This window comes from Schistocerca cancellata, chromosome 6, assembly GCF_023864275.1.
Source record: "Schistocerca cancellata isolate TAMUIC-IGC-003103 chromosome 6, iqSchCanc2.1, whole genome shotgun sequence".
Taxonomy (NCBI): Eukaryota; Metazoa; Arthropoda; class Insecta; order Orthoptera; family Acrididae; genus Schistocerca; species Schistocerca cancellata.
The window spans coordinates 643,231,795-643,259,379 of record NC_064631.1 but is presented as its reverse complement, the minus strand read 5'-3'; the positions used below and the strand labels follow the sequence as shown (position 1 = coordinate 643,259,379).

The 27,585-nt window shown below is 38.2% G+C and overlaps 1 protein-coding gene across 1 annotated transcript in view; it reads right to left on the bottom strand.

The window, feature by feature from the left end:
• The window catches only part of LOC126190909 (synaptic vesicle glycoprotein 2B-like), a 249,317-nt gene that overhangs the window by 64,732 nt on the left and 157,000 nt on the right, over nt 1-27,585 (bottom strand). The window contains exons 6-8 of the mRNA XM_049931539.1: nt 26,352-26,596; nt 18,534-18,712; nt 10,150-10,315 (exon numbers count right to left, since the gene is read on the bottom strand). Of these exons, the coding sequence (XP_049787496.1) occupies nt 10,150-10,315; nt 18,534-18,712; nt 26,352-26,596 (590 nt within the window). The remainder of the gene's footprint in view (nt 1-10,149; nt 10,316-18,533; nt 18,713-26,351; nt 26,597-27,585) is intronic.

The window sequence follows — 27,585 nt, the reverse complement described above, 5'->3', positions numbered from 1 at the left end:
ATCATTTAAGACTGATTATGCCTTTCAGCGTTCAGTCTGGAGCATAGTCCCCCTTATAAAATTCCCCCATGATCCCCTATTCAGTGCTAACATTGGTGCCTCTTCTGATGTTAAGCCTATTACTTCAAAATTATTTTTAACCAAATCCAGGTACCTTCTCTTTGGTCTACCCCAACTCCTCCTACCCTCTACTGCTGAACCCATGAATCTCTTGGGTAACCTTGCTTCTCCCATGCGTGTAACATGACCCCACCATCTAAGCCTGTTCGCCCTGACTGCTACATCTATAGAGTTCATTCCCAGTTTTTCTTTGATTTCCTCATTGTGGACACCCTCCTGCCATTGTTCCCATCTACTAGTACCTGCAATCATCCTAGTACTTTCATATCCGTAACCTCAACCTTATTAATAAGGTAACCTGAATCCACCCAGCTTTCGCATCCATACAACAAAGTTGGATGAAAGATTGAACGGTGCACAGATAACTTAGTCTTGGTACTGTCTTCCTTCTTTCAGAAGAGAGTAGATTGTAGCTGAGCACTCACTGCATTAGCTTTGCTACACCTTGCTTCCAGTTCTTTCACTATGATGCCATCCTGTGAGAATATGCATCCTAAGTACTTGAAACCGTCCACCTGTTCTAACTTTGTTCCTCCTATTTGGCACTCAATCCGTTTATATCTCTTTACCACTGACATTACTTTCGTTTTGGAGATGCTAATCTTCATACCATAGTCCTTACATTTCTAATCTAGCTCTGAAATATTACTTTGCAAACTTTCAATCGAATCTGCAATCACAACTAAGTCATCCACATATGCGAGACTGCTGAGATCTTAATCTCACCAAGCCAGTCTATTGTTTTCAACATATGATCCATAAATAATATGAACAACAGTGGAGACAGGTTGCAGCCTTGTCTTACCCCTGAAACTACTCTGAACCATGAACTCAATTTACTGTCAACTCTAACTGCTGCCTGACTATCTATGTAAAGACCTTTAATTGCTTGCAAAAGTTTGCCTCCTATTCCATAATCTCATAGAACAGACAATAACTTCCTCCTAGGAAACTGGTCATATGCCTTTTCTAGATCTATAAAGCATAGATACAATTCCCTGTTCCACTTGTAACACTTCTCCATTATTTGCCGTAAGCTAAAGATCTGGTCCTGACAACCTCTAAGAGGCCTAAACCCACACTGATTTTCATCCAATTTGTCTTCAACTAATACTCGCACTTTCCTTTCAACAATACCTGAGAAGATTTTACCCACAATGCTGATTAAAGAGATACCTCTGTAGTTGTTACAATGTTTTCTGTTTCCATGTTTAAGGATTGGTGTGATTACTGTTTTCGTCCAGTCTGATGGAACCTGTCCCGGCTCCCAGGCCATTTCAATTATCCTGTGTAGCCATTTAAGACCTGACATTCCACTGTATTTGATGAGTTCCGACTTAATTTCATCCACCCCAGCCTCTTTATTGCACTGTAATCTATTGACCATTTTCTCCACTTCCTCAAATGTGATCCTATTTCCATCATCATTCCTATCCCATTGTACATCGAAATCTGAAACATTACTGATCGCATTTTCACCTACATTGAGCAACTCTTCAAAATATTCCCTCCATCTGCCCAAGGCATCAACAGGATTCACCAGCAGTTTTCCTGATCTGTCCAAAATACTTGTCATTTCCTTCTTACCTCACTTTCAAAGACTGCTAATTACACTCCAGAATAGTTTTTCAGCAGCTTGACCCATAGTCTCCAACGTGTTTCCAAAGTCTTCCCAGGATTTCTTCTTGTATGCTGCAATTATCTGTTTGGCATTGTTTCTTTCTTCAACATAACTTTCTCTGTCTACCTGAGTTCTAGTATGTTGCCATATTTGATATGCCTTCTTTTTCCTTTTACAGGCTGCCTTGACTGTGTCATTCCACCAAGCTGTTTGCTTCATCCTATCTTTACACACTACTGCTCCAAGACATTCTTTAGCCACTTCTAGTACTGTGTCCCTGTACCTTGTCCATTCCTTTTCCAATGACTGTAATTGACTACATTCAACTAACTGGTACCTTTCTGAGATCACTGTTATGTACTTGTGCCTGATTTCCTTATCCTGAAGTTTCTCCACTCTTATCCTCCTACATATGATCTGACCTCCTGCACTTTCGGCCTCACAATACCAATTTCACTGCAGATTAAATAGTGATCAGTGTCATCAAAGAATCCCCTGAATACACGTGTGTCCCTCACAGCCTTCCTGAACTCCTGATCTGTTATTATATAGTCAATGACAGATCTGGTTCCCCTGCCTTTCCAAGTATACCGGTGAATGTTCTTATGTTTAAAAAAGGAGTTTGTGATTACTAAGTCCATACTGGCACAGAAATCCAAGAGTTGTTTCCCGTTCCTGTTGGCCTCCATATCCTCTCCAAATTTGCCCATAACCTTTTCATACCGTTCTGTTCGATTTCTAATCCTTGCATTAAAATCACCCATGAGCAGAACAGTGTCCTTGTCCTTTACTGTAACAACTACATCACTGAGTGCATCGTAAAAACTATCCATCTTATCTTGATCTGTCCCTTCACAATGCGAATATACTGACACAATCCTAATTTTCTTGCTCGATGCTGTCAAATCTATCCACATCAGTTGTTCGTTTACATACCTTATTGCAACTATGCTGGGTTCCATTTCTTTCCTGATGTAAAGCCCTACACCCCATTGTGCTATTCCTGCTTTGACTCCTGACAGGTAGACCTTGTATTCTCTCACTTCCTCTTCTTTCTCACCCCTTACCCGAATGTCACTTACAGCTAAAACGTCCAACCCCATCTTATTTGCAGCCTCTGCCAGCTCTACCTTCTTCCCAGAGTAGCCCCCATTGATATTAATAGCTCCCCATCTTGTTACGATTCGTTTGCCGAATCGTATCTTAGGAGTCCCTGGTTTGTCAATTAGAGGTGGGACTCCGTCACCTCCAAAAGTCTCAGGCATTTTGCTCTGATTGTTGCCAGCATCATATTTAAAGTACCAGGGAAGCAGGTTGCTAGCCTTACTTGCCCCGGGTCCCATTGTGTTTTACCCCTAACGGTTGAGGTACTAACCGGTGGATTTGGTAGTCTTTGCCGTCTGAGCACAAAGGTGACCACGACTCAGAATATGTCCGAGATGCCCAGCCTTATTCCAAAGTAACTGTCATCCGACTGTCAGGACCACTTGGCCACTCATACATAGTTCATGAACTAGGACATGACAACAGGAACCCACACTATGATTCTTAATGACAATTAATTCTGTCAAGCAATGGAAAATATGGTTTCAATTGCCTGACACTGCAGTCGTGTGTGTGTGTGTGTGTGTGTGTGTGTGTGTGTGTGTGTGTGTGTGTGTGTGTTATTGCAGACAGTATTCAAGCACACTTCCCTTGAAAACTTTGACTTGTCTTGAGGCCCTCATTTTCCACATTTTCCCATGAACTTAGTTTCCTTTTTTTGACTATTTATGGCATATTTTTACTCATAACTGAGTTGCTTACTACAATTTATTTCACTTCTATCTTCTCATCTCAGGTTTACCAGTTGCGTGAGATTCTATATTATGCTGTATGGTAAGTCTCCCATATATAGAGCATTGGATGACTTTTCCTGTAGCTTTTCTTGCATATATAGAGCATTGAATGACTTTTCCTGTGGCTTTTCCAATATTTTAAGCCTTATCAGTCTTTTTTCCTTCAACTCTTTCCTCTCTTTGGTCTTTGTTCTGACAGATATAATTTTATGCCTTTCTACACATTGACATCTACTGCTGTAGATCTCTCTCCACTTGTATTATAAATACAAGGGTCTTTTTTTTTCAACCTCTGATAAGCTGTAAATAAAAGACAAGTTCATAGAAAACAATTATTTTAATACCAAAAGTTTTGTACACTTATGGTTACTTTTCAGCATAACCACCAAAAAGACTGAGTCATACCTGTGGACAAGCTTTGCAATACCCTCTTCAAAAAATGTTGCCGCCAATGATTGCAAATGAGCATTGATGTTCTTTTGAAGATCTTCATTGGTTTGAAAATGCTGCCCTCATAGCCACGTCTTGAGGCAGCATTCCTCTTCGTTTTTTTTTTTAATGACAAAAATTTGCATTTGACTTCCGGAATTGTGTTGATCCATGACAACACTCGTCTACACACTGCTGGCACAATCCAATCGCTCCTTGAACAATTTCAGTGGGGCATTTTCGATCATCCACCATACAGTCCTGACGTGGCACCCAGTGACTTTCACTTTTTTCCTTAACAGAAGACGTGGCTAGGAGGGCAGCACTTTCAAACCAATGAAGATCTTCAAAAGAACATCAATGCTCATTTGCAATCATTGGCGGCAACATTTTTTGAAGAGGGTATTGCAAAGCTTGTCCACAGGTATGATAAATATCTCAGTCTTTTTGGTGGTTATGCTGAAAAGTAACCATAAGTGTACAAAACTTTTGGTATTAAAATAATTGTTTTCTATGAACTTGTCTTTTATTTATAGCCTATCAAAGGCTGAAAAAATATGAAAAAAATTGGCCCTCGTATTTTAGTTGACTAATTTCTGTGTATTACAGAAAGTTGTTGTTGGGTCAGCTGTAAAGAGCATATGGATCTCGCATTGCAGAATTGGCCTCCATAGTCACCTGGTTCCATTGGTTGTGATTACTTACATAACAGGAAACAAAGAGCTGCCCTAATAGGAGTGGCTGAAACAATAAAATCAGAGCGGGGGAACTATTAACTATGGTATTTGCCAAGGCTTGATACTTGGACCACTAATCTTCTTAGTGTATATTAATGATCTATAAACATCAGTAAATAACAAGACAAATATAGTAATTTTTGCTGATGATACAAGTAACTTGGTCAAGGGCATCAAATCCTCAGTGCAGATTATAACTGAACAATAACAAGACAAGTATACAGATGAAGAATCGTATTGGAAACTATTCTATGCGTCAATCTGACATTCATCAGGAGAATAAAAAATTGCTGTGCTTCTGTTCTACGAAATTGATTTGTACCAAAAAAATTCAGAAGGTATTCTGAAACCACAGAAATGTGCAGCTCATTGTATTACCACAAATGCTGTTATTGTGAAAGATGATGATCTTTGACCAACTGGCAACACAATTTATGTGCAGATAATAAAAATAATATTTCTTTGCATTTGAAACAGTGAGGTAACTGATATGGTAAGTATTTCATGAATACCACAATGACTTGTAGTCAAGTTGGACAACAAACAGCAGATGACATAACTGAAAAAGGCAACTCAAATCAAACAGAAGTTAAAAAATAAACAATTTACACAGAGAATAAAGACATTGTGTGGGACAAAAAGGAGACTGTAACTACTATCTTGGAGCAGCTCTGATGCTGGCATTGTAATGCATTACAAAGAACACTGCAAAATAATGAAGCAAGTAATCCAAAAATCAAAGCAGCCTTATTATGAGAAAAAAATAATTACATCAGGGGCAGCAAAATAAATACCGTATGGGATATAGTGAAGACAGAGACAGGTGGGGCCAAAAAGGAAGAGGAACATATAGTGCTAAAAATAAATGAGACACTGGTAACAAATGCATTTAGTGTTGCAAACCTCTTAAACAAGTGCTTTATTTCTGTTACTGACAGTTTGGGATTATCGGGTTCAGTGAACAGTGCACTGGAGTATCTGAGACTAGTCTTTAAAAATAACTTCATAAAATGGAAATGACACATCTCCCAAAGAACTAGCATCCATCTTAAAATCCTTAAAATTTAAGTATTCTAGTGGGTACGATAACATATCAATGAAGTTAATCAAAGAGTACTCATGCGAGTTGAGCTCTTAACTTTTGTTATCTATGTAATCAATCTCTTATCAGCGGAACATTTCTATACTGGCTAAAATATGCTGAAGTTAAGCCTCTTTACAAGAAGGGGGATAAAGAGATACAATCAAACTATCAACCACTTTCACTTTTGCCAGTTTCCTGAAAAATATTTGAAAAGGTTGTGTTCAAGCCTCTCCTTAAGCATTTGACTGCTAATGATATATTGTCCAAGTCATAGTTTGAGTTTCTTAAGTGTTCTGATATAGAGAAAGCTATTTACACTTCAATGAGAATGTACTTAATTCATCAGATAATAAATTAGAGGCTACTGACATTTTCTGTGACCTGTCAAAAACATTTGGCTGTGTGAACCACAGCATTCTCTTAAGTATATTAGAATATTATGGTGTCACCAACAATGTTGCAAAATAGTTTGAGTCTTATCTATCTAATAGGAAACAAAGTGTGTTGCTGTGAAATACCTATGCAGTAAGCAGTCAGTATTCATCTGATTGGGAATTAATTACATGTGGTGTTCCTCAAGGTTCCATCTTGGGTACATTGTGTTTTCTTGTGTACATTAATGACCTCTCATGTGTTACATTTCCAGATGCTAAGTTTGTTTTGTTTGCAGATGATACAAACATTGCAATAAGTAGCAAGTCAAGTACCGATTTAGGAACAGCTGGTAATCAAATTTTCACTGACCTTAATAAATGGTTTAAAGCTAATTCACTGTCATTAAACTCTGAAAAGACCCACTATAAGGCAGTTCAGAACCTGTAAGAGATTTCCTTCCAGCATGTGTATAACATATGAAGACATGCAGGTCAAAAAGGTTGACAGTGTTATATTTCTGGGATCACAACATGATAATAAATTCAGTTGGGAAGGGCATACCACAGAATTGCTAAAGCACCTAAACAAGTCTGTATTTGCAGTGAGAATGATGTCAGATGTAGGAGACATAAATATAAAAAAAAAAACTTGCATACTTTGCTTACTTTTATTCTATTATGTTGTACGGGACCGTATTCTGGGGTAACTCATCAAACAGAGCAAAAGTTTTTAGCATGCAGAAGTGTCTAATAAGAATATTTGTGGTGCAAATTGAAGAACATCATGTAGAAACCTGTTCCAGGAACTTTGTATTCTAACCACTGCTTCTCAGTACATTTATTCCGTAATGAAATTTGATGCAAGTAATACATCTCTATCTCCAACCAATAACTCAACACATAGTATCAATACTAAGAATATGAACAATCTACAGTACATAAAGAGCTAAAATCAATTACCTTGGTCCAAAAAGGGGTCCAGTATTCAGGAACACACATTTTCAATAAATTGCCAGCAACCATTAAAAACTTGGTTTAAGATACAGCACAGTTGAAACATAGTTTGGAAGACTTTTTGATAGGTAACTCCTTCTACCCTATAGATGAATATCTTAACAGGAACTGTTAGACCAGCTTAAGTAAAAATGTCCATTAGATTTTGGTTGTAACAACACTCGGACACAACAGTCAAGATTAGGTATTTTGTGTATGATAATTGGACAGTGTATTTACCATGTAAATATTAGCAGTTCCAGTTTACTGTAATGTATTCACCTATTTTACCAATCTCCTGACAAATGATCAGGGTAGTAATATTATATTCAAATGTTTTATGTCATTCTTTCTCACATGTTCCACACCGACAAGAATCGTCTCATTTTTGGGTCTATGGAACGAAAGCTGAATCTAATCTTGTCTAATCTAATCTCATCGACTCAAAGGTTGGTTTGAAGACTTCAGGGCTTTATTTGGCATTGTCCTATCATAGGTGATACACCTTTGCCTTCCTCTGAACATACAATGACTTACAAAATCAGTTATTAAGGATCTACAGTTTAATGTGGACTCCGACCCACAGTAAAAGTTGGCATTTTTCACATTAACAAACATTACCAGGGGTGAATACATGCCCTAGACTTTTTAAATTATGACATCGGCCATTTGTTGTCAGACTTGAGTCCCAAGTCATGTGGTATCCATCGAATATTCACCATAGCTGTTACCCCACTATTTCAAATGCAAAAGCTTTCTTTTAAATTTCTGTTTATGTGTGTGTAACTTGTATTGCCAGTTTATCAGAGATCATCATCCGTCACAGTATCAGCATTTTATCTATTAGTAAGGCACTTGGTTTTGATGAAGAAGAATTTTTCTCTTCATGTAAATACGCTTTGTCCTCCAAAAGTTATCAGTTTACTGATGAATTTGTCAGATGTGTACTAATATATGAACTGAAGCTGAATGCCACAACTTGAGGGGCAGTTGCGGCTTTTCTATTTATTATGTTAGACAATATTATGGAAAGGAAAGTTGCTACTCACCATATAGCAGAGATACTGAGTTGCAAATAGGCAGAACAAAAAGACTGTCACACATAAAGCTTTCAGCCAGTAAGGCCTGCGTCAAAAATAGACAGCAGACACACATACACATACTCACACAAATGCAACTCTCACACACGGCTGCAGTCTCAGACAACTGAAACCACACTGAGCAACAGCACCAGTGCATGATGGGAATGGTGACTGGGTGGGTGTAAGTTGGAGGCTGGGGCGGGGAGGAGGAAGGATAGTATGGTAGGACTGGCAGACAGTGAAGTGCTGCAGGTTAGACAGAGAGCAGGGGAGAGGTGGGGAGGGGGGGGGGGAAGTAGTGGAAAAGGAGAGAAATAAAAAGACTGGGTGTGATGGTGGAATGATGGCTGTGTAGTGCTGAAATGGGACTATGGAAGAGGCTGAATGGGTGAGGATAGTGACTAACAAAGGTTGAGGCCAGGAGGGTTACGGGAACGTAGGATATATTGCAGGGAAAGTTCCCACCTGTGCCATTTGGAAAAGCTGGTGTTGGTAGGAAGGATCCCGATACTCAGGCCGTGAAGCAGTAATTGAAAAGAACGTTGTGTTGGGTGGCATGCTCAGCAATGGGGTGGTCCACTTGTTTCTTGACCACAGTTTTTCGGTGGCCATTCATGCATAAAGACAGCTTGCTGGTTGTCATGCCCACATAGAATGCAGCACAGTCATTGCAGCTTAGCTTGTAGATCACATGCCTGGTTTCACAGGTAGCCCTGCCATTGATGGGATACATTATGTTTATGACTGGACTGGAGTAAGTGGTTGTAGGAGGATGTATAGAACAGGTCTTGCATTTAAATCTATTACAGGGGTATGAGCCATGAGTTAAGGGGTTGGGAGCAGGGGTTTGTAAGGATGGACAAGTATATTGTGTAGGTTTGGTGTACAGCGGAATACCACTGTGGGAGGGGTGGGAAGGATAGTACAACAAGGGGGAATGCTCCTCTGTGGCCAGACAGTGGGACTTTGGGAGGTGGTGGGAAACTGGAACAATAAGGCATGGGAGATTAGTTTTTGTACAAGTTTGGGAGTATAATTATGGTCTGTGAAGGCTTCAGTCTACCCTCAGTATATTTCAAGAGGGACCACTCATCACTGCAGATGTGACAACCATGGGTGGCTAGGCTGTATGGATGGTACTTCTTGGTATGGAATGCACTGGTGCTGCTGCTCGCAGTGTGACTTCAGTTGCCTGTGACTGCAGTCATGTGTTTGAGTTGCGTGTGTGTGTTTGTTTGTGTGTGTGTGTGTGTGTGTGTGTGTGTGTGTGTGTGTGTGTGTGTGTGTGTGTGTCCATCATCTGTTTTTGATGAAGACCTTACTGGCCGAAAGCTTTTTGTGTGACAGTTTGTTTGTTGTGCCTATCTGTGACTCAGCATCTCCACTATATGGTGAGTAGCAACTTTTCTTTTCATAATACTGTTATGTTCCATCCTGCATTTTCCATTATTATGAAAAACACTAGTTTTGGGCATTTGAAAAGGTAAGCAGAGCATGACAAGTGCCTCTAACACATAACCTATATCATCTGTATTTAATGCTAATTACATTATTAATAAAATCTGCAGAAATAATTTATTGTAGCTCCATCTCTCTATTAACATATACTGAGACAGGTTCAAAATCCACATTCTACAATGTGATCCATGGAGCACCATGTGAAATAATGAATAAATGACTTCTGTTTGCTCTGTTTCCCAAATTTGATTTTAACATTATCTTTTTCCTTCTTCACAGTATTGTGACAGATATTGTCATTCAACTCAAAGTAGAAAAAAGGAAAAACATAATGTTAATAGTGTTTTGTGAATTTATGTGACAAGGTATAGAAGGACAGAAACATTCTTAATATTTCTGTTAGTACACATTACCACTCCACAAGTTCCTGCATTTGTATCTGTGTCTGCCACACCAGTGAAAGATATCATTTCACAAATTGACACAGATTCATTAGTTGTGTTTGTGTATTTTTGATACTCCTTGTATTCTTCAGCTGATGCAAACATCTGTGGTACCCAGTGACGTATGGTATTTGAACTGGAAATTAAATCAGACTATTACAAATCTTGAAACTAAATGACAGGCTGAGTTGACTGGTGTGTATTATACTAAGATAAAAAAGTTTGTGTATAATGTAAATTAAATTTTTTGTGACTTCTGGCATTTCATTTTATAAAAAGGTAATATAGCGCACTCTTGTAGTCAATTCATAGTTTAAATGATTACTTTTTTGTGATTATGATTTAGTTATTGTCAACTGAAGCTCATGAAACAGTCCATTGTTGCTCTGTTGTTGCTTGATGGTGAACATAAAAAGATTATCATTGTTTAACAACTTATTATCTGTACTGTTATGTGAATAGCCATGTTAATAAAGCACCAGCAACTGCATTTATTTAAATATTAATTGTGTGTTTTAACCATAATCTCATTGTGCATTGCTCTTTGCCAACACACCCTGTGGTTTTTTTCACCTTCTCTGCTCCTCTCATATCTCCACTCACCGCACCTGGCAGCATTGCCCTGCCACCATCTAGTCCCTTCACGCACCACTATGCATACTCCAACAGACAGTGCTAACTTCTTTACCACCATGTGTATCACGCTATCCTTTCTCCCTTCCCCACCCCATTTTGGATTGCTGCTTTCATTCAATGTGACAGTTTCATTCTGGCTGGAGTGGCCTAAGAGCAGTCATGTAAGGGGTGCTTGCTTGTGTGTCTGTATGTGTGTGTTTTATTTTCTGAAGGATGCTTTGGTCAAAAGCTCAATGTGTAAAAATCTTTTCATTGTGCCTGTCTGTAATTCAGTGTGTCACCTTTATGGTGAATAGCAGTCCATCTTTTTTATAATATTGTTGATAAATAAAACTGGTTGTTTAAATTTATTTAGACTTCACTATAAAAACTGCAATCATGCATATTTGCATACTTTATCATAAATGGTAATACTGGAAATCATATGCTTCATGATAGCCAACATGGTGTTGTAGTTTATGTAACAACAACCAAGAATGGTTCTGCAAATGAAACAAGTGTTTTCTCTGACACTCTAAATGTCATCTTGTTAAACAATTGACAATACAGGAAGGAATAATGACAGTAATATGAAAAAAGATAGATTGCTGCTCACCATATGGAAGAGATGTGGAGCTGCAGATTAACACAACAAAAACACTATTATACATTAGCTTTCAGCCAAATTGTGTTGTTATAAAGTAGAAAACACATACATGACCACTGTCTCTGGCCACTGAGGTCGGACTGTGCACAGCAATTGCGCCTCATAGGAAAACAGTCTGTGAGCTGAGTAGCAAGTTGGGTGGGGAGGAGGAGGGATATTAGGGTAGGGGTGGGGGAAGCTGTAATGCTGCTTAGGGAAGCATGTAGGAATATGGTGGGGACAAGGTATGGCTGCTAGGGATGTTCGTGAGGTTTGAGGGGCTAGGAGGGAGGTAGGGGCGGGGAGAGCGGGAATGGAAAAGGATAGAAGTAGCGGATCCATTTTTGGAGTGGAAGCAGGGAAGGATGTAGGTCACTGGAGGACAGGGACCAGCTGAGTGGAGATCTCCAGTGACTTATCTCTGTAGTCACATACCACCTCTGACATTCTCATTGTCTGGTCACAAAGGAACACTCCCCTCATTACTCAGTACCTACCAGGACTGGAATAACTGAATCACATTCTCCATAATTGTTTCAACTACCTCTCATCATGCCCTGAAATAATGAATATCCTATCCACTATTCTCCTCACCTCTCCCACAGTGGTATTCTGCTGTTCTCTGAACCTACACAATGTTATTGTCCATTCCTACTTCACTCTTACTCCCAAACTCTTTCCTCATGGCTCATATCCCTGTAATAGACTTAGATGCTAGACCTGTTCCATATATCCTCCACTACCACGTACTCCAGTCCTGTCACAGGCATCTCCTATTCTATCAGAGACAGAGCTTCCTTTTAAAGCAGACACTCGATATACAAGCTAAGATGCAACCACTGTGCTGCTTTCTACATGGGCACAACAACTAACAAGCTGTCTTCCATCATGTATGGCCAATGCGTAACGGTGACCAAAAGACAACTGGACCACCCAATTACTTTACAAGCTGCCCCTCATAATGTGCTCCACTCCAGTGACTGTGTCACAGCCTGCACCATCTGGATCCTTCCTACCAACAACAGCTTTTCTGAATTGTGTAGGTGGGAACTCTCCCTACAACACATCCTTCAATCCCGAAACCCCTTGGCCTCAATCTTTGCTAGTCCCTGTCATCCACCTACCTATCCCCTTCCCTGCTCCCATTTCAACACTACACACACATTTATCCCACCAACACACCTACTAGTAATTTTCCCTTCTCTAATACTTTCCTTTTATGCTCTTCCCCTCCCCCACCCTTCCCACCTCAAACCTGCCAACTGCATCCTGTCCTCATCACATCCCTAAACACTCCACCAAGCAGCAGTACACTTTCCCCCACCTCTTGCCTGCTACCTCTCCCCCTCATCCTCCTCCTTACCCCTACCACCCAAAGACTGTTTTCCCATCAGGCGCAGTCTAGTCTCAGCAGCCAAAGGCATTGGTCATGTGTTTGTGAGTTGTTCTGGTGTAAATCTGCATGTTTTCTGCATTACAGGCCTTTTGGCTGAAAGCTCAAATGTATAGCAGTCTTTGGTTGTGCCTGTCTCAACTCAACATGTCCTCTATACAGTGAATAGCAATCTATCCCTTTCATAATAAACATCATATTTTGTTCTGTTTCTTTTGACAAATTGAAACTGAATAGAGCTGTTTTGTCTTATCAATTCAGTTTACATCAGTTGCTTTTATCCTCTTTTTATCTTCTGTTACTTAATATCACCAATTTTGTTGCACTCTACAAAGAGATACTTGTTGATCTGCTCCATTCAGTTCAAAGCTGGTAAACCATAACCATGTAGCACTGCTGAAAGTGGTCATATGACAATTAATGTAGTATGCTTGAACAAGGGAAGTACACCAGCTCAAATATTTATAATGGAATAAAAGTTATTTCAAAATCTAGAGATACATTTGTTCCGTCACATAGTTAGGTAATGTATCTGTGAAACTCTAAAGATGCACAAGTTACTGAAAAGACAGTACCATACCATCTACTTGCAGGCAATTATGGCCAGCAGATTTACAATGGTCATAAATGAGATACTGTTTGGCAAAAAGTGAAGTATCTATTTGAAACAAAATATGTTAACATCTGCAATAATTACAGAGTCATATTCGCAAAACAAAAGTTGCTGTGTTTTTATGTATTCATCATCATAGTGCAAATGTGAAGTTTCAACAAATTGATTAAAACACAGCAGAAGAGAACAGTATACATACTTGACAAGGGCAACATGTGGATGCGCTAAATTCAGTTTTGTTGTATCCACAATGCAGTAGTGCATTGCAAAAAGCCAAAGTGGTCACATTATCCAGATCTTTGCTGTAAGCTGTTCTATATCAGTGTGTTTTTAATATTTTTATTGACACTTCACATTTGCACGCCATTAATGAATATAGGAAGAATGAGCAACTTTAATTTTAGAAAATATGACTCTGATAGTACTGAATGTGTTAACATGTATTGTTTCAAGCAGATGCTACTGTGCTTCTTTTCTCAAAGGCTTACAAAATCACAATGCAAATGGTCCGATTTTGATAGAGAACCCTTAGTAGTCAATGGAACCATTCACTGCTTTTGAGAGGACCCTAAAGGCCATCCCCTTGTCATGTGCACTGATCTCCAACCATTTGTGGTGCTATCCGTAAGCCCACAAGGATGAGTGCCATAAATGACACAGACACTCTGAGTATATTGTACAATACATAACCAATTTCTGGCATAGCTTATTACCTCTCGCACACTGGCACTGTTTCCATGTACATTGATTATGAGGAATTTTCACAGGCATAACATCACTAGCAGAAACTGCAAGATCTGCTTAATGATCCCACAATGGACCTTTGCATCGAATCCAGGCTCATACCATGTGTGACTCATCTAGTTTTCTGATGCATCATTGAACAGCACACACCCCCTTGTCCCTCAGCATTTCTGCTGCCTTATCTTTGAGCAATATCACAACCTTGTTCATCCCGGAATGCAACTGTCCACATGCGTAATCACTGAGTGATTTGTTTGGGTGAACATCAGAAAGACTGTAAGTTGTGGACAAGAGCATGTATTCCCTGTCAATAAAGCAAAACCTAATGACACGCCCAGCATCCTCTTGGCCACTTTGAAATACCAAAGCATCAATTCAAGCATATACACATCAGCCTCATAAGCCCACTGCCTCTCTCAGCTGGCTACTCCATTATATCCTTTTGGTCATTGGCCATGTGACACAATGGGAGGAGACAACCCCCTTCAAGATATCACAGCCAAAAACTGTTGCAAAGGGCCTATACTCCATATGGCGAGAGACTAGCTCTGACAGTTGACACAGCCTTGGCACATGGACATTGTGTATCCATGATGGCCAATCAGATCATGAGCTTTTGTTTACATTACCATGGCAATGCCCCAGTGTTGCCGTAGTGCTGGGTGACCGCTGCTTTTAGTCAGTTGCGCCTTGTGCTATGTTCAGGTTTGTGTCTATACATGTGCATTCCGCTACTTCTGCGAGTTTCTTGCCATGTGTATAAGTGAAAAAGTGTGTACAAGTGTGTATTAGTGGAAAATGGCAGCCTGTAGTGCAGAGAAGAGGGCTTTTGGGAAAGGAACTACGCTGAAATGCTAAGCATGCAAATTTATATACAGATTGCAAGGGAAAGGGACAATGGTTGGCCTTTGATATCAGTGAGCAAAGTGGTTGACAGAGTGGCAAAAGTATTGAACATCTCTACAGCGACAGTGAAGAGAGTCACAAATGATAAAGAGGCTGCCAATTCAGCTGCAAGCCCTGTTACTGTCATGCCTGGAAAGTTAAGGAAGAGATCGTGTCCTGTGAATGAAATGGACAACTTTGACAAAAGTGCTATCAGGCAACAAATATACATTTACTACAGCAGGAAGGAGTATCTGATACTTAAAAAGTTGATGGCATCACTATCAGACAGTGGTTTGTTCACAGGCAGAACAAGTCTCTCCACTGTTTTGAAAAAATTGTCTTCAGTTGGAAAAAGTTCTCAGGATGAAAGGTATTAATGGAACGTGGAGACATTGTAGCATGGAGATGTCATTTCCTGCCCAAGTTGCTAGCAGTGAATCCGGAAAATGTAATGTGGGCTGATGAAAAATGGATCAATGTGCGTCATGCACGTTCAGTCACATGGACAGACGACATGCGCCACGGAACTATGAGTGTGCCAAATGGTAAAGGAGGGGGAATATTATTGTTCATGCTGGTTCTATGAACGGTTTTGTGCCCGATATTTCAGTAAAAAAAAACTGTCAACTACAATGATGAGATGAATGCAGGTACATTCCAAGACTGGTTCATTGCTCGTTTGCTAGCAAACGTTAGTTCTGGCAGTGTTTTTGTAATCGACAATGTGCCGTACCATTCTGTGCATTTAAATAAGGCACCTACGGCTGCTGCAAGGAGAGGTGAAATAGTCAGCTTGTTGAAAGATAATAAAATAGGTTCTCAACAGAATTGTGGAAAGTGGAACTTCTGGAGTTAGTGAAACAATACAAGCTACAGAAGACGCATTGTGTGATTGATACATTAGTGGAGAACCACAGTCCAAAGTCATACATCTTCCACTGTACCACTGCCATTACAAAGCAATTGAATTCATCTGGGCTCAAATAAAAGCAGATGATGTAGAATGAAACAAAACCTTTATGTTGCGAGACACAGAGAGGCTGCTAAATAAGGCTGTCATACGCATAACACTAGAAAATTGGAAGAATGTCGTGAACCACGTATGGAAAGAAATTACAAGATCAAACATAGAAGAAGGTGTAAGAGAAGAATCTGCTCATAATATTGTAATTTCTTTATCAAATGATGAGGATAGCAGCAGTGGAGATATCGAAGACTGTGGCCATGACGAGAGATGACCAATCGGATGACAATGATCTTGGGGTTCCCATGCTCCCACACAAAAAATAGAAGTAATGTCCTCATTCGATATTTTACACGTAAACATTTGTACAATTTGCTTTACCTTGTTAATATTGAAAATCTGATTGTGTGTAATTTTTATTTTTGCTGGAATCATAGTCATGGTAATTTTTTAAATGATGTTACCATCGTTTGATGGTGTTAATTTTTATTTTATTGTTATACAATTCAGAGTCTGACCATAGGCCATTTTCAAGTACAGTAACTTATTTATATGTCAAAAGATATCAGACTGGTTTGAAATACAGAGAAATCTGAACCATATAACAATAAAATAAAAATTGTTGCAGTCAAATGGCTGCAACATCATTAAAGAAAATATTTATGTGTGTGTTTGTGTAAGGTGACAAACACCAGTGGCGCATGCAAAAAAATATTCCATGAAGGAACACACTGGTCAGCAGAATGTTGTTTGTCAGAAATGCTGCAATGAATGACATGGCATTGTTAGGTTCTGGAGGAGCCAAGTGTTGCCATGGGCCGAAGGGTGGTCTGGGAAGGGCTGTCACCCCACTCCCCCACCACAGGCTTGCTGCCCGTCCGTGCCGAATGCTGGCAACTGCGCTGCCAGCTGTCGGAGCTCTTCTCTTGATGTACGGAGTATAGTGTCCACTCAGGTCACTTGTTTTAGATGCCCATCATCTGTCAGAATGGACCAGGGTGGACAGTTAGAGTCAAACTTAGCCTCAAACTTTGCAGCTTATGCGGCATCATTCGTTTCAGAAAAATGGCATATCATCCACAGAGTAATGAGCTCATTGAAAGAAGGCACTGTACCTTCAAGGTAGCCCTAAAGTGCTATGGAGGTCAGTGGACTGACACTCTCCTCTGGATACCTCTATGTGTGCACACAGCTCACAAATGTGACCCACATGCCTCACTTTCTGAGCTGCTGTGCTGTGAGACACGGCTCCTCCTGTGCAATTTCTCTTTACATTGATCTTCCCCCATCACATCTTCTCTACCCTCCCTCATCAACTGAATGAAAAAGTTGGGGGCGACTCCAAATACCTCTCCCTTTCCCTCATTCTATGCTGAAAACCTTGCTCTTTAAAAGAGCTTGCGTACTACAGATTCGTCACACTTTGAGACAAAATGATATGTGCAACCCTTCACCAACTTTATCTTAGCCCCATAAAGTGCTTCATCATGCAACTCACACATTTGATATCTTGCTGGCTGGCAAGCCTGTCACTGTCTCTCTCAACAGACTCAAACCAGCTCGGACACCCAGTGACGATCTTACGGTTACTGATCCCTCACCGCTTACTGAGCTCTTGCCTAACACATACCTCTCTTCTTTGGATGCATCTACCCCCTTCAGTGTGTGCCTGGATGTGCAATTTTTGCACTGTCATGATTTACTTCCTGTCATCATTATGTAACAGAGTTCCACAAAGTCCACAATGATGTAGAAATACTGAAACGTGTCATAACAGATGACAAAACATGGATGTATTGGTATGATGTGATACTAAGGCTCAAATCATATCAGTGGAAGCATTCTGGATTGACAAGACCAAAGAAAGCTGGCCAGGTGTGTGAGTAGGGAGGTTGTGCATATTGTTTTCTCCAGTTTCAACAGCATAGTGAATCATGAGTTCCTGCGAAAAAGGGAAATGATCAATAAGGAATACTACCTACATGGCCAACACCATCTGTGGGAAGCAATTTAAAATAAATAATAAATATGCCCAGACTCATGGCAAAACAGTTCATGGCTTTTACTCCACAACAAGACACTTGCTCACATTTCATTTCTTGTTTACGAATTTGTAGCAAAAAACTACACTGTAATAATGTCCTAACCTGCATATACACCAGATATGGACCTGTGTGAAGGAAATGAAAATTGATGATACCCTCATATATAGCCTGTGTCTGTCTGAATGTTTATTAGAGCACTATGTAAATATTTGAAGTAAATTGGTCAAGAGCTTTTCTAGAATTTTTCTAACAATATTTCGCTACACTATATAATTTTTCAACAGATGATGCTCCAGAAGGAATATTCAAGCAACATTTCGTCATAATTTTGAAGCAATCAATGAAGATCTATGGAGATTTGAGATTTTGAACAAAAACATTTAAATTTTTAGTTATATAGAATCTAACATTATGAGCATGTATAAAATAGTTTTGTAAATATTTACCTAAGCAGAGCACCATAATTAAGAATCATAATCATAATTGTTCTATTTCGTAGTGGCTTTAACAAAAGTAATTTTGCATCTTTCAAGGCAAATCTTAGTAATGAGCAGGCACTCTTTCTGCTCTCATTGGTTGTTAATGGATCAGGTACTGCTTGAACTTCTTCCTTCAACTTTTTAACCTGGAAACAATTATTTCAAATAATTAGAAATTTGTAACTACATAAATATGAATAACAACCGCTTAAACACAAGTGGCTGATAAGAATATGAAGCAAGAGTTTCCACAAAAGTTTGCTTAAAGATAAAGAGAAAAGAGAGAAATAGATTCAAAGAAAAGTGTCAGAAATTAACGTTTCCCAAGCATTCTTCTCACCAAAGAATAAGCAAATAATCACTAAAAAGAAGATAATATCTTTATTCATCTTTATTTGCCATTAACCATTAACATAACGGAATATGCTTTATGTCTTATACCTAATACTGATGTGTTCAGTTCTATACATAATTACAGACGTTAACCATACACACTTAAGTTTTAACATATGCTTTGTATATTTTATTACATGCCCAATCTCTGATATTTATACTTAATTATATACACAATTACAAGCATTTATATTGAATTACCTACACAACTACAAACACTTAGCCACATATTTTAAATTTTAACATATGTTCACATTTTCTTCATCAAAAAATTCTGTTACATTATGAAATGGATTTTCAGGCAGCCAGCTGTACAGTTTTCTTTGAAATAACTTAAGAAGGCATGGATCATGCTGAGGGTGGTAATTTGTTAAAGATTATTAGGGAGCTGACCATGGGTGACTGGGCTATTTTTACTAGTCTGTCTCTCAGAATATCCATTTTAATTTTTCTTCTGGTGTTGTGTTGGTGTATATCTCCTCTTATATGAAATTCTTTGATATTTGCTTTAATTTACAGTGATGAGACATAGTAGAGATGATATATGCAAATTCTTACAAATCAGTAGTTTGCTATTGCGAAGACCAGTGAGATATGAGGAGGGGGAGAGAGGAGAGGGAGAAAACAAGTTATTTTTTATGGCAGAAACAGCCATAAATTCAAAGGTAAAGAAACAAGGAGGTTTCACACAGAACATGTTACATGAGCATGGTACTGTCCAGTGATTCACGTATTACAGTCTATAGATCTCCACTGTAAAATTTTCAAAATTTCTTGAAAGATTTGAATTAGTGTTGTGCTATCTGTAAGGCAAAAGTATTTATTTATTCATTTATTTATCCAATAAAATCCTTTATACATAATGTATGACAGCTGTTGGATAATATTTTAGAGTGCAGTAACATAAGAGACTAATTCTAGTTTGTTGCCCATATAATCGGACATAATCTAAAAACAATTGTTTATTAAAGGATTTGACAGAGTTTTTGAGTATGTTTACTTGAATGGTGCTCTTCATAATTTCTGACAGCTTACTTTATAATACTACACTTGAATAATAAGTATCCTTTTAACACAGGGGTGTGCTGGAATACTTTACACTAATACTTTTTCTTAACCTAGTATGTTGCTCAGTGTTTGGGATAAAGACAGTCTCCTTCTTCATCATTCTTTTCTTTACAAGTAGCACAATTTCTAAAGTATAAATGCAGGGAAGAGGAAGAAAATTTAAATCTCTAAAAAAATGTTTACTTGAAATACTATTGTTTGCTGTTTTTAATATTCTAATTATTCTCTTTTACTTCCTGAATGTTGTTAGGGCATGAGGAGGAATTACTCCACAAGAAAGCCATCATATCTTAATAGCAAATGTATCTGAGAAAAATACACAGTTTTTACAAAAGCAACTAGAGTGGCCAGCACGTTCTCCAGAAATGAACCCTATCAAACATGCCTGGGATGGATTGAAAAGGGCTGTTTATGGACGATGTGACCCACCAACCACTCTGAGGGATCTATGCTGAATCACTGTTGAGGAGTGGGACAATCTGGACCAACAGTGCCTTGATGAACTTGTGGATAGTATGCCATGATGAATACAGGTATGCATCAATGCAAGAGGATGTTGAAAGATGGCGCCGAATGAAATTTTGTTCTGTAACGATGTCTCAGTTTCCTTAAAAAGTGATAGTGACGTGTGTAAAATCTGCGTAAAAAAGGTAAAGAGAGGTATTCTATGCATCCAGTGCAGGTCGTGGTATCACGACAAATGTGTTAAAGTGAATCTAAAATATATAAAAGACGAACATGACTGGACATGCCGTCAGTGCGTTGTGAGTGTCACGAAAAACGAGGTAATGGACACGATAAAATCAAAAGAAAAAATAATAAGTGTGCTTACAGAGGATTTAATGACTATAAATACGAAATATGAAGAACTTCGGCAGAAATATCAAGAACTGGAAACGAAATACAAAGAGATAGAGCGAGATCATCGTCTAGCACAAGACAGTGTTGTTAACCGTCGTTCTGCGCAAAAAACGTGGCGTTTGCCGAAAAAAACAAACAGACAGACAGTGAGTACAGTTCCGGCGATACCGCTAGCAAATAAATTCACAACACTAGACGAAGACTGTGATAAGACAAAGAACAATGATGAACAAAAATCAGTGACGAAACTTCCAATCGAGTGCGCAGCCAAGAAAAAATCTAATACGAAAAATAAACCAGTGAACATCAAACGACGAGTTGTTGCACTTGGTGATAGCCACGCCAAGAAAATTGCCGAAAAAATAAATGAGTAAAGTACGTTATTCACGGCAACAGGTATGACGAAACCCAATGCACCTTTGACTGAGATAATTAAGAGCAGCAACTTACTTAATGAGCTATCTAAGAATGATGCCGTCATAATCATGGGTGGAAGTAATGATGTATACAGAAATGAGAGTAAACATGCGACCCAGTGTTTAAAAACTACATTACTTGATCTGAAAGTTCCGAACATCATAGTTACTGGTTTGCCTCACAGATACGACCTGCAAGACAATTCCATCGTAAATCTGTAGCTTGCAAAAGTAAACAGACAATTCTACAAAATATGCAAGTCCCAACAAAATGTAACATTTCTTGATCTTCCAGATGCAAGAGATTTGTTTACGAAACATGGACTACATTATAATAACGCTGGCAAGTCACACGTTGGCAAAATGCTAGCGAAATTAATACAAAAAGACGACGACGTTGCAAGAAAACCAATTGCTGTGCAACCAGTTTCGACCAAGGAAATGGATAAACGAGAAAACAATTTCAAAATCGCAGCCACAGCGCCAGCTCAAACAGGAACATCACGTCCAGAAGATGAGACGGTGCCAGAACCAGCCTCAGAACATACAGCAAAGACTGAAATTATCGTCAAGAAAACTGTACCTACTCATCATCCAGATGCTCACACAGAGGGAAACTGATGAAGGGGGCCAGTTCTATCCGAATTTGGCCCAATACAACGAATCCAGAACAAGTAGTCAACACTAAGGTGGACGTTCCGTTACTTTATAGTCAAATTAGTTTTAAAGACCCTCTACCTAATAATATATGCAGTAGTAATTTCGTTATGCACTTGAACATAAGAGGTCTGTCTGAAGGAATGATCAGGAAGCTTTATGATATAGAAATTTTGCTAGAAAGTGTGAAACAATCTGTGAAAGTAATATGCCTTAGTGAACATTGTCTAAAATCTGAAAATATCAGTCTCCTAAATAAACTTACAGGTTATAAACTGGCTACCAGCTTTTGTAGGACCAATGGGTATGGAGGCTCTTGCATATTAGTTCATTCCACGGTAGACTATGATATCAGACAGAATTTTAGCCATCTGAATGAAGAAGGCACATTTGAAAGTTGTTGTATAGAACTTAAAGAGTATAACACACTAATTATCAGCATATATCGCACCCCTGGGTACCATATAAGCTCTGTATTTTTAGATAAGTTTGATACATTGCTACATAAATTAAAATGTGAGAAACTGTACATGAAAGTGGTTATATGTGCTGACTTCAACATAGATGTAAGGACTGATGACAAATTTTCTTCACACTTAAAGAACCTGGTAGCCACAAATGGGCTAAATCTCAATTTCGATCAGTATACAAGAATTACAGCAAGCTCTGCAACATGTATTGACAATATTGTAAGTAGTTATAATTATTATGTAAAAGAAAAGTTTCTTCTAGATTTAGGAGTATCAGACCATAAAGCACTATTTGTATCACTACCAAAGCAAAATTCAGTCTGCACAACAAAAAGATGTAGGAATTTCAGTCAAGAAAATGTGGAAGTATTTTGCAAAAAACTAAGCCAAACCAAGTGGACAGTCAGCAAACACACTTCCACAAGTGACAATTACAATAACTTTTTAACTGAATTCTTGGGTATATTCAATGAATGCTTCCCTTTTGTAACAGTGAGGACCAGGTCCCAAAAAAGTAGATCCTGGGTAACAAAAGGAATTAGAGTGTCTAGTGCTAGTAAGAGGAAACTGCATATGGAGGCAAAAGTAAATCGAAGCCCTCAATTTCTTAAGTATGTAAGCACATACAAAAAAACATTTGACAAAATAGTTAAACTAGCAAAACGTACTGCAAATAACGAATTCATTTCAAATGCAAAAAACAAATCAAAAGCTGTTTGGTCTGTTATAAGAAGTGAAGTTGGCAGTGAGGCAGAGAGAAAATGCCCTTCTAAAATAGTGATAAATGGTAGAGCTGTTACAGAACCCAGTGCCATTTGTGAATCATTCAATGACTTTTTCGTACACTGTAACAAATTTGGTGACTGTTCACCACCAAATACAAAGCCCAATGTGACAGATAGCAATTGCACACGTTTTAAGTTTTCTCATGTTTCCATCTCAGATGTCATTAAAATCATAATGTCCCTAAAAAATTCAAAATCTGCGGGGTGGGATGAGGTCCCCACTGAAATAATAAAAATAGTCCGTCACAGTATTGCATATCCACTCTCTTTCATAATCAACCAACCATTTGATGAGGGATGTTTCCCAGATCAATTAAAATATGCAGAAGTTCGGCCCATACACAAAAAAGGCAAACAAGATGAATTGGGCAACTATAGGCCAATCTCACTGTTACCAATTTTCTCAAAATATTTGAAAGAGCTGCATGTGATCAGATTGAAAATCACAATTCATCTAACAGCATTATCTTAGGCAATCAATATGGTTTCAGAAAAGGCCGCAGCACAATCCATGCAATAAATGAATTAGTCACAAAAGTCAGCAGATGTCTTGATGATAGAATGTGTGTGTCAGGCATCTTTTGTGACCTGTCCAAAGCCTTCGACACAGTAAATCATGACCTGCTTCTCCAAAAATTGGCACGCTATGGTTTTCAAGGCAAATCTCTTAGCTGGATGTCATCATACTTGGCAAACAGAAAACAAAGAGTACTTATTAACATCAACGGCAAGAAATTTCTCTCTGGCTGGAAAAACACTCAATTAGGTGTTCCACAAGGCTCAATATTAGGGCCACTGCTTTTTCTATATTATATTAATGATATGCCATGTCAGGTCCAGTCTGATACTATCCTCTATGCAGATGACTCAACAGCTGTAGTCTGTTGTAAAAATGAGGTAGACCTAATTCGTCGTATTGAACAAACACTTGGGGAAGTGGAGGCATGGGTCAAAAACAATAACTTGACATTAAATCTTACAAAAACAGAAATTGTTCATTTTACCACAAAACAATCTGCACAGTCTATAAGTGAAATAAGGTATATGGACAAAAAATTAGAGACTGCAGACTGTGTCAAATTCCTTGGCGTGTTAGTCAATAAAAACCTGTTATGGAGTCGCCATGTGGACAACATACTGGGTTGACTGAATAGCCTTGTATATATTATGAATATCTTGTATAGTATTACTGATTTAGCTGTAAGAAAAACTGTATATAATGCATATTTTGTTTCAGTCATTAGATATAGTATAATTTTCTGGGGGTCTGAAAAAACAAATTTACTTAGAGCTTTTAGACTACAAAAAAGAATCATCCGAGCAATGGTGGGAGCAAAACCAAAGCAACACTGCAAACCTTTATTTGTAAAACTGGATCTAATGAGCATTCCAAGCATATACATCTATGAAACTCTCACTTTCACGAAAAGAAACCCACAACTTTTTGAGGGCAACTTCTTCTTGCATCAATATGATACAAGACATAGAACGAGCTACATGTTACCTACCCACCGTTTAAAATCATATGAAAAAACCCCATACTATATGGGCATGAAATTTGTAAATAAAATATGGAAAGATATGGATGACCCAAATGTAAAAGGCACCAAAAGAGACCTGGAAAAATATCTGAAAGATAAATGATACTATAGTATAGAAGATTTCATGAATGGTAACAATGCATCATAATTGTAATTAAAATACCTCTTTGAAGATGTTACACCATGTATATTATTAGTTTATTGTCTATTTTTAGTATTGTTATATATAGTGTAAAAACTGACAAGTCACCTATGTCACAATCTTTGATTGTATAAGGCATGTTATGTGATAATAAAAATTGAATTGAATTGAATTGAATTGAATTGCTACTGGGTATTAGAGGTATCGGTGTGTACAGCAATCTAGACCACCACCTCTGAAGGTCTCGCTGTATGGTGGTACAACATGCAATGTGTGGTTTTCATGAGCAATAAAAAGGGCGGAAATGATGTTTATGATGATCTCTATTCCAATTTTCTATACAGGTTTTGGAACTCTTGGAACCAAAGTGATGCAAAACTTTTTTTGATGTGTGTATTTGTATGTGTAACATTTTGTTTGCAAATAGTTTCTGTTATTACTCATAAATAACATTAAATCACTAAATGGAAAATAAATGCAAGAATTCCAATGTTTATTAAGATACCGCTGTGGAGTATTTAGTTATTACATCCACATAAAACCATATTTATCATTTCTGCGAGTATATCCTTTTTTGGCCTTAGCTGCATTGCTCCACAAGATTACTCCCAATTTTTTTTATAGAGTACCTGTATATATTTACTTCATTCTTCTTGTTCAAGTAATGTCTGAAATATCTCAAGAAAACATTACTATTCTCTACAATGGAAACTTCAGATTGGGATATCAACAATATTAGGAAAAAGACAGACTGCTACTCTCCATAAAGATGACATGTTGAGTTGCAGACATGCACAACAGAAAGATTGTTACACATTTAGCTTTTGGCCAAAGCCTTCTTCAGAAATGAAAATACACACACACACTGATAGAAGCAAGCTCACCTCGTGCACGCATGATTGCCACCTCTGGTATTCCTGTCTGAGCTACCAGAGATGGCAGTCATGTGTACATGAGGGTGCTTGCTTATAAGAATGTGTGTGTGTGTGTGTGTGTGTGTGTGTGTGTGTGTATTTTCTTACCTGAAGAAGGCTTTGGCCAAAAGCTAACTGTGTAATAATCTTTTCATTGTGGCTGTCTGCAACTCAACATATATTCTTTGAAAGAAAACCAGCCCTCGGTCACTATTTTTAATGAAGGCTTTGGCCAAAAGCTAACTGTGTAACAGTCTTTTCATTGCGGCTGTCTGCAACTCAACATATATTCTTTACAGTGAGTAACAAACTATCCTTTTCCCAATTCATTAAAAATAGTGACCGAGGGCTGTTTTCTTTCAATTGTAACTATTCATGGTCTCTGAATGTGCAGCCATGTACAAAATTTTGTTGTCTTCAATAGTTTTTTTGAAATGCAGATCTGAAAATTACTGACAGATATTTTGGCAAGGGGCGGGTTTAAAACATTTTGAATTTACTATTCTACTTTCATATGAGTAAAAGGCAGCATACATACTGGATATGTCTCTGGTTCCTTTCCAGTGTTGTGTTTGTATACAGTTTTAAAAGCTTGCAATGCTTCCTCTGATCGACCTTTTGTCATAAGAAACTTTGGAGCTTCAGGACATAGGTAAATGAGGAATGCTGCTAAAAAGCTTGACAGTGCACCCACAGTCACAAACATTCTCCAGGAGTTGTATGTAATGTAGCCATCAAAAAATGTCACAGACCAGGGTAGAGGAATTATGAGCCATGCAACAGCTGTTGAGAAAAAAATATTTACTTTTATTTAAAAAGTATAAAGTAAGATAAAAAGTGAGTTTTTGAACAATCACTGAGCCTCTATATTGTATGAGGATAATACACATATTTTTCTTGTTATAGAAATTGACTGCTGAAGCATATTGTGAAATTAGAGAAAATACTTCATCTTGAAATAATCTTTTTTGGCCTGGAATTTTTACTTAACATCTTTAGGCATAACATGGGCCTTATTGAGAGATTTTTGTACAAATACTTACGTAATACAATACATTTCTAAAACATTTATAATATATCAGTTATTTTTCTGTCCCAGTTGTACATTTTTTATACAGTATAACTAGTTCTACATTTACATATGTACTCTGCAAGTCACCATATGGTGCATGACAGAGGGTGTTTTGTAACATATTAGTAATTTCTCTCCTGTTCCACTCTTAAATAGAGTGAGGGGAAAAAGACTGTCTATGTACTTCTGTATTAGCCCTAATTTCTAATTTATTGTCTTTGTGATACGCAAAATTTACATTTGTGGTGATAGAATTGTTTTTCAGTTAGCTTTAAATGCTGGTTCTGTCAAATTTTCAATAATTTTTTGTGAAAAGACTGTCATCTTCCATACTGTCACTCTGATTTCAGTTCATGAAGCTTCTCTGTAATATTCATGTGTTGACTGAACCTACTGTCAACAAATACAGCAGCCTACCTCTGAATTACTTCAATGTATTGCTTTAACCCGCCCTGGTGCGGGTCCCAAACACTAAAGCAGTTCTTAAGAATGAGTTCTACATGTGGCCTCCTGTATAGATGAGTGACACTTTTCTAAAATTCTTCCAATAAACCAAAGTTGACCAGTCACCTTCTCTACTGCAATGCCTATATGCTGTCTTGTGACAGCCAGAGCGAGAGCACCAGCAGCAGCGAGTACTGTTTGTATAAAGCGTTTTTGTACTTATTTGCTGCGCTTAGCTTTTAAATAGTTTTTCTGG